A 12,807-nucleotide genomic window follows, 5' to 3' on the forward strand; every position below is an offset into this window, starting at 1 on the left:
GTCCCCACGTGCCACCCATCCCCGCCCCACTGCAGCTCAAGTTCAAAGTTCAAACTCCACGGGGCCACAGTGGGGACGAACGGGGAGCGGTGACAGCCCCACAGCATTGGGGGACGCGGGGACACAACCGCAGCGGTGACACCGGGCACAGCATCCCAGGTACCGGAGGGCTCCTCCTCGCCGTGGGTCGGTGTGTGGGGCTGACGTGACGTGGGGACGCGGTGGCTTTAAGGGGACGGGGAAGGGACGGGGTGTTGGGGCAGGGCCACGTGTCACCCCGCGGGAATGTCACACCTGCAGGCCCTGTCCCCGTCGTGGTCCCCTCAGTGGCACCATTGCTGGTGGACCCATCCCCTGGTGGCACCGTCCGTGGTGTCACCACCCCCTGGTGGCACCGTCCACGGTGGCACTGTCCCCTGTGGACCCATCCGTGGTGTCACCACCCCCTGATGGCGCTGTCCCTGTTGGATCCATCCCCTGGTGGCACCACTGCTGGTGGCACTGTCCATGGTGACACCACCCCCTGATGGCACCGTCTGTGGTGGCACTGTCCCTCGTGGACCCACATCCTCTGGTGTCACCACCCCCTGATGGCAGCATTGCTGGTGTCACCACCCCCTAATGGCACCATCCATGGTGGCATTGTCCCCTGATGGCACTGTCCATGGTGTCACCACCCCCTGATGGCACCGTCTGTGGTGGCATTGTCCCCTGGTGGCACTGTCCCTGCTGGACCCATCCCCTGATGGCACTGTCCATGGTGTCACCACCCCCTGATGGCACCATCCATGGTGGCACTGTCCCCTGTGGACCCATCCCTCGGTGTCACCACCCCCTGATGGCCCCATCCGTGGTGGCCCCATCCATAGTCCCACCATCCCCCGATGGCACCATTTCCGCTGTCACCAACTCCTAATGGCACCGCCCCTTGTGGACCCACATCCCCTGGTGGCACAGGTCCTGGTGTCACCACCCCCCTTGATGGCACCGTCCCTTGGTGGCCCCATCCACGGTGTCACCACCCCCTGGTGGCACTGTCCCTGTCCCCAGCCATGTCCCAGTCCAGCCCCTCGGACCCGGACAGCCCCGGGGCGCAGCGTTGTCCCAACGTCACCGATGTCACCGAGGAGGAGCTGAAGGTGTGCGCTGTGTGCGGGGACAGAGCCACCGGGTACCACTTCCACGTGATGAGCTGCGAAGGGTGTAAAGGGTTCTTCAGGTGGGACAACGGGGTGGGGTGGAGGGGGGTGGGATGGACGGCTGGGGGGCAACGGAGGATGGGGTGGGACAAAAGCGGACACGGAGGCGCAGAGGGGACAGGATGAGATGTTGGGGGGATGGGGTCTGCGGGGACGGATTCCCCCACCCCATGGCAGTCACCCCGCAGGGCACAGCCGTGGCAGAGCCTGAAGGGACAGAGGTGGCCCCAATCTGAGCCCCGCTCTCCCCCCAGGGACGCGGTGCCAGTTGTCATGGCTCGGCTCTGCCCCCGCGTCCCCCTGTCCCATATTCCCGTGTCCCACATCCCCCCGTCTCCACGTCTTCGTGTCCCCACATCCCATATTCCCACGCCCCTCTGTCCCCACCCCACGTCTCCAACTCCATGTCCCCCTGTGCCACATCCCCATCTCCACATCCTCGTGTCCCCCTGCCCCATATCCCTCCATCCCCCTGACCCATAGCCCCAATGTCCCCATGTCCCCTTGTCCTATATCCCCATGTCCCCCTGTCCCATATCTCCACGTCCCTCCATCCCGCTGACCCATAGCCCCACGCGTCCACGTTCTCATGTCCCCACGTCCCATAACCCCACGTCCCCCTGACCCACATCCCCATATCCCCATGACCCCCAGGCGCTCCATCCTTAAGGGTGTGCACTTCACCTGCCCCTTCACCCGGAGCTGCCCCATAACCAAAGCCAAGCGCCGGCAGTGCCAGGCGTGCCGCCTCCAGAAGTGCCTCGACGTGGGGATGCGGAAGGACAGTGAGTGCCACCATGGGGGCAGGGGGTTGGAGAAGGGGAGGGGGGAGGTAGGGACAAGGGGGGACACTGGGGTGGGAGAAAGGGACTTTGAGAGAGAGGGCATGGGGGGGGGAAGGGGGATGTGAGGCTGGAAGGGACGATGGGGGACCGGGGTGGGGGCATTGGGGGACTGAGATGGGGCATGGAGGGGATTGGATGGGACAGCAGGAGACCTAAATAGGGAATCGGGGGGACTTAGGTGGCGCAATGGGAGATCCAGATGGGACAAAGGACATTGAGGGGACCCAAATAGGACATTCGGAAGACCCCAATGGGACAAAAGACATTGGGAGGACCTCAATGGGACAATGGTGGACGTACACGGGGCGTTATGGGGGCTCTGCTTGCACAATGGGAGGCCCAGAAGGGATAAAGGACACCGGGGGGACCCGGAGGGGCCGCAGAGGACCGTCCCAAGCGGGATGGCCGGGGAGCAACCTGAAGGCACGGGGTGACACGAGGGAGGGAGCGCAGCGCCCCGGCGGCTCCGTGCGCCCGGTGCCGCGTTTGGTGCCGTGGCTGGCGGTGCTGAGACGTGTGGGGCAGTGATCATGTCGGAGGAGGCCCTGGGCCGCCGCCGGGCGCTGAGGCTGCAGAGGAGGTTGGCGCAGGCACAGCCCGGGGGGCTGACAGCAGAGCAGCAGGAGCTCATCAGCATCCTCATCGCCGCGCACAAGCGCACCTTCGACTCCAGCTTCTCCCAGTTCCAGCACTACCAGGTGAGCGGGGAACGATGGCGGCGTTGGCGTTGGGTCCCCGCGCGGTGCTGACGCCCCATCTCTGCCCTCAGCCCGCCGTGCGCCTCTGCATCCCCGGCCCGTGCTCCCAGAGCCCACCCGGACCGGGCGTCCCTTCGGCATCCCTGTCCCCACAGTTGGACTGTCTGGATGAGGACGTGCTGCCCGACGTCTTCTCCATCCTGCCCCACTTCGCCGACCTCAGCACCTTCATGATCCAGCAGGTCATCAAATTCGCCAAGGAGATCCCGGCGTTCAGGTGGGCGTGTTGGTGGGGCGGCCATCCCCCACCCCAACTCAATGCCATCCCCCAACCCAACTCAGTGCCGTAACCCAATGCGGTGCCACATCCCCCACCCCAACTCAATGCCATCCCCCAACCCAACTCAGTGCCGTAACCCAATGCGGTGCCATCCCCCAACCCAACGCCATCCCTCAACCCAACTCAATGCCATAACCCAACTCAATGCCATCCTCCAACTCAATGCCATCCCCCAACCCAACTCAATGCCACCCCCAACCCAACGCCATCCCCCAACCCAACTCAATGCCATAACCCAACTCAATGCCACCCCCAACCCAATGCCATCCCCCAACCCAACTCAATGCCATAACCCAACTCAATGCCACCCCCAACCCAACTCAATGCCACCCCCAACCCAACGCCATCCCCCAACCCAACTCAATGCCATAACCCAACTCAATGCCATCCCCCAACCCAACTCAGTGCCCTAACCCATTGCGGTGCCATCCCCCAACCCAACTCAATGCCATCCTCCAACTCAATGCCATCCCCCAACCCAACTCAATGCCATCTCCCAACTCAATGCCATCCCCCAACCCAGTGGGGAACCCAATGCAATGCCATAACCCAACGTGGTGCCCAAACCCAACTCAGTGCCATAACAGTGCCATCCCCCAACTCAGTGCCATAACCCAACTCAGTGCCACCCCCCTAAACAATGCCATAACCCAACACGATGACATTCCCCAACATGGCCCCATTGCCCAACACAGCACCGTAACCCAACGTGGTGACATTCTCCCAACACGCTGCTGAAACCCAACGTGGTGTCAACCCCCAACCCAATGACACCCCCCAGTCAGTGCCACCCCCCAACACAACGCCATCCCCAACATGGTGACATTCCCCAAAGCATCGCCATGACCCAACGTGCCATAACCAACCGCGGTGCCGACCCCCATCATGGTGACGTTCCCCATAGTGGTGCCATTCCCCAACGTGGCCCCATCCCGGTCCCAACATCTCATCCCGCCGCAGGGGGCTGCCCATCGACGACCAGATCTCTCTGCTCAAGGGTGCCACGCTGGGGATCTGCCAGATCCAGTTCAACACGGTGTTCAACGAGGAGACCAACGCCTGGGAGTGCGGGCAGCACTGCTTCACCATCAAGGATGGGGCTCTGGGTGAGCACTGCGGTGGGGCGGAGGGGACGGCCGCGTCCCCATCCCGGCTCATCGGTCCCCGCGCCCCCCACAGCCGGCTTCCAGCAGATCTACCTGGAGCCACTGCTCAAATTCCACATCAGCCTGAAGAAGCTGCGGCTGCACGAGGCCGAGTACGTCCTGCTGGTGGCCATGCTGCTCTTCTCGCCAGGTAGGGGACATGGTGGCCGCGGTGGGCTGTCCCCTCTGCTGCCCGCTGACGGCCACCCGTTGTCCCCCAGACCACGCCAGCGTCACCCAGCGGGATTTCATTGACCAGCTGCAGGAGAAGGTGGCCCTCACCCTCAAGAGCTACATCGACCACCGGCACCCCATGCCCGAGGGCAGGTAGCCACCGTGGCCACCATGTGGTCCCCAGTGCCGCGTGCCATCCCCAGTTCCATAGGTCATCCCCAATGCTACACGTGGTCCCCAACGCCACACACCATCCCCAACTCCATGGGTCATCCCCAATGCTACACGTGGTCCTCAACGCCACACACCATCCCCAACTCAACATGGTCATCCCCAATGCCACACGTGGTCCCTAATGTCACATGTGGTCCCCAACTCCATAGGTCATCCCCAATGCTACACGTGGTCCCCAACACCACACGTGGTCCTCAATGCCACACACCATCCCCAACTCCACATGGCCATCCCCAACGCCACACGTGGTTCCCAACTCCACATGGTCACCCCAATGCCACACATGGTCCCCAGTGCCACATGTGGTCCCCAACTCCATGGATCATCCCCAATGCTACACGTGGTCCCCAACGCCACACATGGTCCCCAACACCAACACCACCACATGCGGTCCCCACCACACGTGGTCCCCAACTCCATGGATCGTCCCCAACACCGCAGGGTCCCCAAAGTGGACCCCAACCCCACGGGGACACCCAGCGGGCTCTCCCTGGCCCAGGTTCCTCTACGCCAAACTGCTGCTGCTGCTGACGGAGCTGCAGACACTGAAGATGGAGAACACACGGCAGATCCTACACATCCAGGACCTCTCCAGCATGACTCCGCTGCTCTCCGAAATCATCAGCTGAAGGCCACCAAGGCACTGAGCCCCCATCCCCGCGCACGACGCAGGGCTCCATCGCACTTTACAGGGCAGAGTAAAGCTCTTTTATTTTTCCAGGCTCTGCGGGTGCACTCTGTGGGGCGCTTCCAGCCCCTCCCTGCGTGGCCAAGGGGGGAAACTGAGGCAGAGCAGCGCCGGGGTGGGCGGGATGGAGAGCCCCGACCGCAGCCACGCTCAACCCAAAGATCCTCCCGGCGCTGACGCGGCGTCCCCCGGTGTCGGCAGACCCCGGCCCTGGCTCGGCTGTGGGGCAGGTGGCGGGTGGCCCTGGGGCAGGTGACAGGTTCCCCTGTGGCACGGTGGCTCCCTGAGCAGGACGGTGGCGGGCGCCGGCCCTCAGCCCACGATGACGCTGAAGCCGCAGTGGAAACGGTTCTTCCAATGGTTGAGGAAAGCACCCAGAGCCAACGTGACGGGCAGAGGGGGCAGCTTCTTCTCCAGCACCGCCCCGACGCTCCAGTTACTGTCCAGGAGCCCTGGGGGGGCACACGGGGGGGAGGGGGCAGGTGTGAGCGGCTGGGGTGACGGAGGGGGGTGGGTGCAGCCCCTCGCTCACCTCTGAAGACGACGTTGGCCTGCGGCAGGTTGAGCTGGTAGCCAAAGGCGAAGGTGGTGTCCTGCAGCCGCGTGTTGGCCTCCAGCTCCACCCCGACCTGCACCTGGGGGGCACGAGTGTGAGGTTGGGGTGTGGGGCTGATGGGGGCTGAGGTCCCTTCCAACCCAACCGTGCTGCGATCCCATGGTTTTATGGTCTTCAGAGTCCCTCGCGACACAGCTGTGCGTTGACCCTCTGCGTCTGTCATCTTTAGGATCCTCCCCGACCCAACTGTTCCACCAACCTATGGCTTTTAATGCCTCCTTGAACCCAAACACCCAACGGTTCCGTGGTTCTGTATTCTTTGAGATCCATTCCAGCCCAATCATTCCATGATTCCGTGGTTCTGTACTTCAAGGCTTTTTCTAACCCACCATTCTATGATCTCTGGGGTCTGTTCCAACACAACCCCGCTGTGATCCCACAGTTCTACAGTCTTTAAGGATCCTCCAAACCCAACCGTGCTGCGATCCCATGCTTCTGTGGTCTTCAGGGTCCTTCCCAGTCCAACCTCACTGCGATCCCAATGGTTCTGTACTCTTTGAGACCCCTTCCAACCCAACCATACCACGATCTTACAGTTCCACGGTCTTTGGGATCCCGTCCAACCCAACCACACCATGACCCCACGCTTATGTAGTCTTTGAGATCCCTTCCAACACAACCACACTGTGACCCCACAGTTCTATGGTGTTTGGGATCTCTTCCAACCCAACCACACCATGACCCCACACTTTTGTGGTCTTTGAGATCCCTTCCAAGCCAACCACACCGTGACCCCACACTTCTGTGGTCTTTGAGACCCCTTCCAACCCAACCACGCTGTGACCCCACACTTCTCCGGCCCTCAAGACCTCCTCCAACCCAACCATCCCAGCACCCCACTGTTGTACAGCACACAAAGGGCCGCGATGCTCACCTGCTCGTTGGCTTTGTGGTAGTAGCTCGCATGGGCACCACCATAGCCTACATTGAGCGTCGCCACCCAGTTGGAAGCTGGAAGAAAAGAAGCAAATGGACGGGCGAGGGGACATCCCCGGGGACAGCGTGGTGTCACCGTGCCCAGCCGCCCCCATACCCGTGTATTTGCCTGCCAGTGTCAGGATGGCTCCTTCCTCCCCCGGCCGCCGGTGGTAAACCATCTCCCCACCCAACACCAGGCGGGGGGTGACGCTCTGAAGGAAATGTGCCACCAGGATCACTGTGGGGACAGCGGGACCTCAGCGCCTGCCGGCTCGATGGCCCCATGCAGGGATGGGGGGGGGGGGGGACACCCCATTTACCAGACCCGCCGAGGAGGTCGGGGTTGCCCAACGTCAGGGTGGCCGTGCAGTCGTCCCCACGGTACTCGCCGTCGAACTGCCAGGTGACAAACTTTGCCTGGTGGGTCTGAGAGGGGAAATAGGATCCAATGGGGGACGGTGCCACCCCTGCCCCATTCTCAGCCCTCCCCTTCCCCCCTCAATCCCACAAGGACAGCCCCGACCCCACCTGGAAGACAGCTTTGGTGCGGATGCGCTCGGCCAGGAGGTGAAGGATCTGAGCGTTGAGGCTGCCGCTGTTGTCCATGTCCCCCACCAGAGTGGGGAATGCCTTGGGGACGAGGGGTGATCGGCTCAGGGGGGGGGACAAGGACACCGTGCCACCCCTCCCTGCACACACTGTGCCCCCATTGCCCCACACCACCCCAATGTCATCCCTTGGACAACCGAGGTCCACTCATTTCAGAGCCCTGTGGCCACCCCAAGGCCACCCCAGGGCCACCTCAGGGCCGCCCCGAAGGCCACCCCAGGGCCACCCCAAAGACCACCCCAGGGCCACCCTAAGGCCACCCCAAGGCCACCCCCAAGGCCACCCCAAAGCCACCCTAAGGCCACCCCAGGGCCGCTCCAAAGGCCACCCCAAGGCCACCCCAAAGCCACCCCAGGGCCACCCCAAGGCCACCCCAAAGCCACCCTAAGGCCACCCCAAAGGCCGCCCCAAGGCCACCCACCCCACAGCCACCTTCAGACCCCCGCAAAGCCCCCCCCAGGCCCACTTCAGACCCCCCTCACCTCAGTGGGCCCCAACTGCCGGTCCCCAACGAAGGTGGCATTGAAATGATAATTGGAAGGGCCCAAAGTGCTCATATGCACCGTGTGTGTCACCTGAGGGGGGGGGGGGGGACAGCATCAGGATTTGGGGGGGGTTGGATGTGGTGGCAACGGTGTGTCCCCCTCCCGTCACTGTGTGCCCCCCCAGACCTGGAAGTGGCTGCTGAGGGCTTTGTTGACGATCAGCTTCACGCCCTCCATCTGCTGCGGGAAAACCTCTGTGGGGAGAGAAGGGGGCAGCGCGGGGACATCGCGGGGAGACCCCCCCACAACCCCCCCACAACCCCCCCCATAACCCCCACACAGCGCCCACAAACCGCCCCCCAACCGCCCCCCCCCTTATTGTTCCCTCGATGCCCCCCACGTCCTCCCGATCCCCCCCCCGCGCCCCCCAACGCCCCCCCGGTGCTCCCAATGCCCCCCCAGAACCCCTCAGCGCCCCCCAACGCCCCCCGCCCCCCTCCGGCCGTCCCCACGCCGCCCCCCCCGCGTCCCCTCTGACCCCCAAAGCCCCCCCAGCGCCCCCCCTCCCCCCACACCCCCTCAGCCCCCCCCCCCCCCCCCCGCTCTGCGCTCCCCCTTTTGCCCCCCCCCGCTCGCCCTCCCCCCACCTTTGCACTGCCGGTGCAGCTCATCGAAGCTCCCCGGGTTCCCCAGGTTCTCCCCCCGGCGCGGGGCGCGGGGCGCGGCGGGGCCCCACGCGTTCCCCATTCCCCCCCCCCGGCCCGACCGGCCCTACGGCCGCCGCCCGCCCCCCCCGAGCTCTGTGGGCGCCGCCATGGCGGGTGGGGGCAGCGCCGCCGGAAGGGATTCGCCAGGCCGCGCCCACGCTGAGGCCGGGGCCGCCATCTTGAGTGCGGGCAACGCTACGCTCCCATTGGCTCAGGCGGAGGTGGGACGGCCGCCATTTTGGGTGCGGGCAGCGCTGCGCTCCCATTGGCTGAGCCCGAAGGGGCAGTGCTGCGCGCTCCGTCGTCCCCCCCGAATCCGCCCCCTCCGTGGTATAGTTCCGCAGTTTTCGAGTTCCGCCCCCTCTTTGCGCCCCCTCTGCCCTCCCCCGACTCTCCACGGGCACAGCCTCTTCCCACAGTGTCTCTTCCGTGCGTCCCCACATCCTCCCCTGTGTCACCTCCCCGCGTCCCCTCCCCACACACCCCCCCACATCCCCCCTTCATGCCCCCCTCAGTGTCCCAACGTCCCTCCCTGTGCCCACTGCCCCCTCCCCGTGTCCCCTAACCCTGCCCCACGTCCCCTTCCTGCATCCCCTTCCCACTGCCCCCACCACGTGCCCTCTCTGCCCCCCTCCTTCTTATCCGCCCCACATCCCCGGACCTCCCCCACGTCCCCTCCTGTCCCTGTGTGTATTTTCCAGGAAGGGGCCCCCACGGCCCTTTGGGGACAGAGGGATGTTGTCCCCAGAGCCACCCCCCGCGCCCTTTGTACGCGTTGTCCCCAAACAGCAGCAATGTTCCCTATGGTGGGTGGGTGCGACGCCGTCACACCATGGCCGAGGGTCAGTGATAAGGGTGGACAACGACCTTTGACCCCCTGGGTGGCAGCGGTGATTGGGGTGAAGGGGGGTGGGCAGCACCCTCCAAGGACCCTTCCATCCACACACACACTGAAATGGGACCATGGGGAGAGGGCAGCCGTGGGGTTAGGGGGGTCCTGGGGCGGAACCGTCACCCCTATCTACCAGCATCACCCCTCCCCCACGTGCCACCATGGGGTCACAGGGCTGGGACCCCATGGTGTGGGGCCACCCGCAGCGGGGCTGAGGTGGGGCTATTCCTCCCCACCAGTGACCCTTACCCCTATGGTGTTTACCCAGGCACAGCCCCCCAGCACAGGGGCGGGGGCTGCGCTGGGGGATAAAAGGACCTGAAGTTCCCCATAGAGGCACTGCAGTCCTCAGTGCTGCTCTGGTGAGGGGCTGTGGGGTGGGATGGGATGGAGCTGTGGGTGGGGTGGGGCTGAGGGTGGGATAGGGCTGTGGCATGGAATGGGGCCAGAGGTTGAGATGGGGCTGTGGGGCGGAATGGAGTTGTAGGGCACGGCAGAGCCACGGGGTGGGGGCAGGGCAGGGGCTGTGGGGTGGCTCTGGGGCAATGGGGTGGGCTGTGGCCCAGGGGTGTCAATGTGGGGTGCAACCCCCTGGGAAGGGGACGGTGCCCCATGGCCACCACCACCACCCTCAGCCACCGCCATGAAACGTCTGTGGGTCGCGGCGCTGCTGCTGCTGTGCGTCTGCCATGCGGGGGCTGTGCCTGCGCACCAATCTGAGCCCCAGAGCGAAGACCCCCAGGAGACCCCCCCAGACACCACCACCCTCCTGAGCCGCCACTTCCAGACCCTGAGCGACTTCTTCACCAAAGAGCTGCCCCAGCGCCTGCGGGCGGACGAGATACAGCAGCAGGCCAAGTATGTGTGGGGCTGGGATGTGGGGCGGCCCTACAGGGACCCCCCCCATCCACCCCCTAAGCCCCCTCTACCCCACAGGGCCTATGCGGAGCGTGCAGAGGTGCAGCTGCGGCCTTTGGCTCAGGAGCTGCGCACCAACGTGCTGGGGCTGTTCTCCTCCTTCCTGGATCTGGGGAAGACTGGGGGCATGGAGAAGGACTGAGCCCCATAGAAACGGGACTGAGCCCCATAGAAACGGGACTGAGCCCCACAGCGATGATATGGGGGGAATAAAGCGTGGAGCTGCTATGGAGGGTGTGTGTGCGTTGGGGATACGGCGCCGTGGGGTGCATGGAGGGCTGGGGGTCGTTGGGATGTGGGGGGTGTGTGTGTGTGGAAAGGTGGGGAGGGGGATGTGGGGTGAAGGGACGGAGGGAAATAATGGGGATGTGCGGAAATTGGGATATGGGAGCGCTGAGCTCATGGGATGGGGGGGGGAAGAAAAGAAAGGGGGAAAGGAGAGGGGGAAAAAGGAAAAGGGAAGTGGAAATGAGGGGGAAAAGGGGAAGTATGGGGGAAATGAAAATAGGAAGGAAGGGGGAAAGAGGGGAGGAGGAAAGTGAGGGGGGAGGAAGGGTAAAGAAAGAAAGGGAAAATGAAAGAAGAGAAAATGGGAAATAAAGGAAATAAAGGGGGGAAATAAGGAGTAAAAAGGGGGGGAAAGGGGAACAAATTGGAAAAATAAGGGGTGAGAGAAAAAAAAAGGAAAAAGGAGGGGAAAACGGGAGAAAGAAGAGGAAAAAAAGGTGGGAAATGGAAAATAAAGAGAAAAAAGAGAAAAAAAAAGAGGGAAAAGGGAAAAGAAATGGGGGAAAGAAACGATTTGCAGCGGAGAGCTGACATTGAGCGCTGCCAGCACTAAAGATGGCGGATCCTCAGGCAACCCGCAGTAAACATGGCGGCGGCAGCGGCGCCCTCTAGCCCTTCACCAAGATGGCGGCGCTTCCGTCCCCTCGCGTCCGCGCCCCTCTCCAACATGGCGGCGCTCTTCTGCTCCCGCCCCTTCCGCGTCATTTCCGCCCCGCGCCAAGATGGCGGCGTGGCCATCCCCGCCCTCCCGGGACAGCGCCGCTTCCGGACCCCGCGATGGCGGAGGAGGCGGCGCGGCGGGCGGTGGCGGCGGTGCCGCTGCTGCGGACGGCGGCGGGGCCGCGGGACCGGGAGCGTTGGGCCGAGCGCCTCAAGGAGGAGTACCGCGCGCTCATTCAGGTGCGGCGGTCCCGACGTCCCTTCGTTTCCCGGAAGTTCCCGTCCTTCCATCACCTTTTCCGCCTTTCTCCCTTTTTTTTTCCCCTTCATTTCTCACTTTTTCCTCCTTATCGCCGATTTTCCCATTCTTTTTCCTCTCCTTTTCCCATTCTAGCCCTTTTTCCTCCCTTCTTTTTCCCATTCTGTTTCCCCCTCGCCCATTTTTCCAGTTTTTCACTCCTTCTTTTTCCAATCTTCCCCTCTTTTGCCCCCATTTCTCCTTTCTCTTTTCCCTTCGCTTTTCCCCCACTGTTCCCCCTTTTAACCTTCCCCCCCCCCGTCGCCTCCTGCAGTACGTGGAGCACAACAAGGCCTCTGACAATGACTGGTTCCGGCTCGAGTCCAACGCGGAGGGCACGCGGTGCGTAGGTGGGCGGGGCTTTGCTCGGTGGGCGTGGCCTGTGATGATCAGGGGCGGGGCTACGGATCGGCTGAACCAATTGGGGGCAGGGTTTCATGTCTCGGGGGCGTGGTCTGGGGCGATGGGGGCGTGGCGTGGGGCTGCACTGCAATGCATGGAAGCCCCCCAGACCCACACCTGATTTCCTCCCCCCATTCCCCCCCCCCCAGGTGGTCCGGGCGCTGTTGGCACATCCATGAGCTGCTCAAGTATGAATTTGCCATTGAGTTTGAGGTGAGTGTGGCTGAGGGGGGGGGGGAGAAGCTGCTCCAACCCCTTCCCCAGTGTCCCCAACTGTCCCTATGTGTCCCCCCCCCCCCCCCCCCAGATCCCGGTGACGTACCCCAACACTGCTCCTGAGATCGCCATCCCGGAGCTGGATGGGAAAACAGCCAAGATGTACAGGTGGGTGAGGGGGGGGGGGCTCCTACAGGGGGGTTTGTGCTGGGTTTTGAGGAGGGGGCTTCATCTTGTGGGGGGTGCCCATCTTTTGGCTGGGGTTATGCGCTCCTTTTGGGAGGGATTTTGAAGTGGGGGGGCAGCACGTTTGGGAGGGATGCTCATTCAGGAGGGAGGATTCCCTTTCTGGGGGGGTTTGCTCTATTTTTGGGGGGGGTCGGGACTTATTTTCGGGTGGGAATCTGTTGGGGAGGAGGGGATGCTGCATTTAAGGGGGGGGGGGGGTACTCATTTTTTGGGAGGCTGCTCCTTT

At 63.6% G+C, this 12,807-nt stretch overlaps 4 protein-coding genes across 7 annotated transcripts; 3 read left to right on the plus strand and 1 right to left on the minus strand.

Annotated features, from left to right (window-relative positions):
- The first annotated feature begins 60 nt into the window (after positions 1-60).
- NR1I3 (nuclear receptor subfamily 1 group I member 3) lies at positions 61-5,353 on the plus strand. Of its 2 annotated transcripts, none has more exons than NM_204702.2 (9): positions 61-159; positions 1,051-1,219; positions 1,854-1,984; positions 2,570-2,742; positions 2,814-3,019; positions 4,043-4,188; positions 4,262-4,378; positions 4,449-4,554; positions 5,135-5,353. In NM_204702.2, the coding sequence occupies exons 2-9, from the start codon at positions 1,053-1,055 to the stop codon at positions 5,262-5,264; spliced, it is 1,176 nt and encodes a 391-aa protein (NP_990033.1). In that variant the 5' UTR covers positions 61-159; positions 1,051-1,052; the 3' UTR covers positions 5,265-5,353. The 2 variants fall into 2 exon arrangements, with proteins under 2 accessions (NP_990033.1, XP_040508243.1); XM_040652309.2 differs by having other exon boundaries at positions 2,898-3,019.
- Positions 5,321-8,794, minus strand: TOMM40L (translocase of outer mitochondrial membrane 40 like). 3 transcript variants are annotated; one of them, XM_025143624.3, is made up of 9 exons: positions 8,599-8,794; positions 8,138-8,205; positions 7,949-8,041; positions 7,386-7,487; positions 7,183-7,283; positions 6,973-7,095; positions 6,814-6,890; positions 5,856-5,958; positions 5,321-5,775 (listed from the first exon to the last, which is right to left on the minus strand). In XM_025143624.3, exons 1-9 carry the CDS (start codon positions 8,696-8,698, stop codon positions 5,760-5,762), a joined length of 783 nt encoding a protein of 260 aa, XP_024999392.1. In that variant the 5' UTR covers positions 8,699-8,794; the 3' UTR covers positions 5,321-5,759. The 3 variants fall into 3 exon arrangements, with proteins under 3 accessions (XP_024999392.1, XP_046760011.1, XP_024999390.1); XM_046904055.1 differs by having other exon boundaries at positions 6,973-7,069; positions 7,178-7,283; XM_025143622.3 differs by having other exon boundaries at positions 7,178-7,283.
- A 1,091-nt stretch (positions 8,795-9,885) lies between these two features.
- Positions 9,886-10,696, plus strand: APOA2 (apolipoprotein A-II). Its single transcript, XM_003643414.6, has 3 exons — positions 9,886-9,912; positions 10,186-10,408; positions 10,487-10,696. Exons 2-3 carry the CDS (start codon positions 10,194-10,196, stop codon positions 10,608-10,610), a joined length of 339 nt encoding a protein of 112 aa, XP_003643462.2. The 5' UTR covers positions 9,886-9,912; positions 10,186-10,193; the 3' UTR covers positions 10,611-10,696.
- Positions 10,697-11,514: 818 nt separating this feature from the next.
- On the plus strand, positions 11,515-12,500 carry UFC1 (ubiquitin-fold modifier conjugating enzyme 1; the record flags this gene model as incomplete). The annotated part of the gene is given in 4 exon segments (XM_040652650.2): positions 11,515-11,656; positions 11,989-12,056; positions 12,266-12,329; positions 12,424-12,500. Coding segments are annotated over 4 exon segments (332 nt in total), but the record flags the coding sequence as incomplete, so codon positions are not given.
- Positions 12,501-12,807: the final 307 nt, after the last annotated feature.

Source organism: Gallus gallus, chromosome 25, assembly GCF_016699485.2.
Source record: "Gallus gallus isolate bGalGal1 chromosome 25, bGalGal1.mat.broiler.GRCg7b, whole genome shotgun sequence".
Taxonomy (NCBI): Eukaryota; Metazoa; Chordata; class Aves; order Galliformes; family Phasianidae; genus Gallus; species Gallus gallus.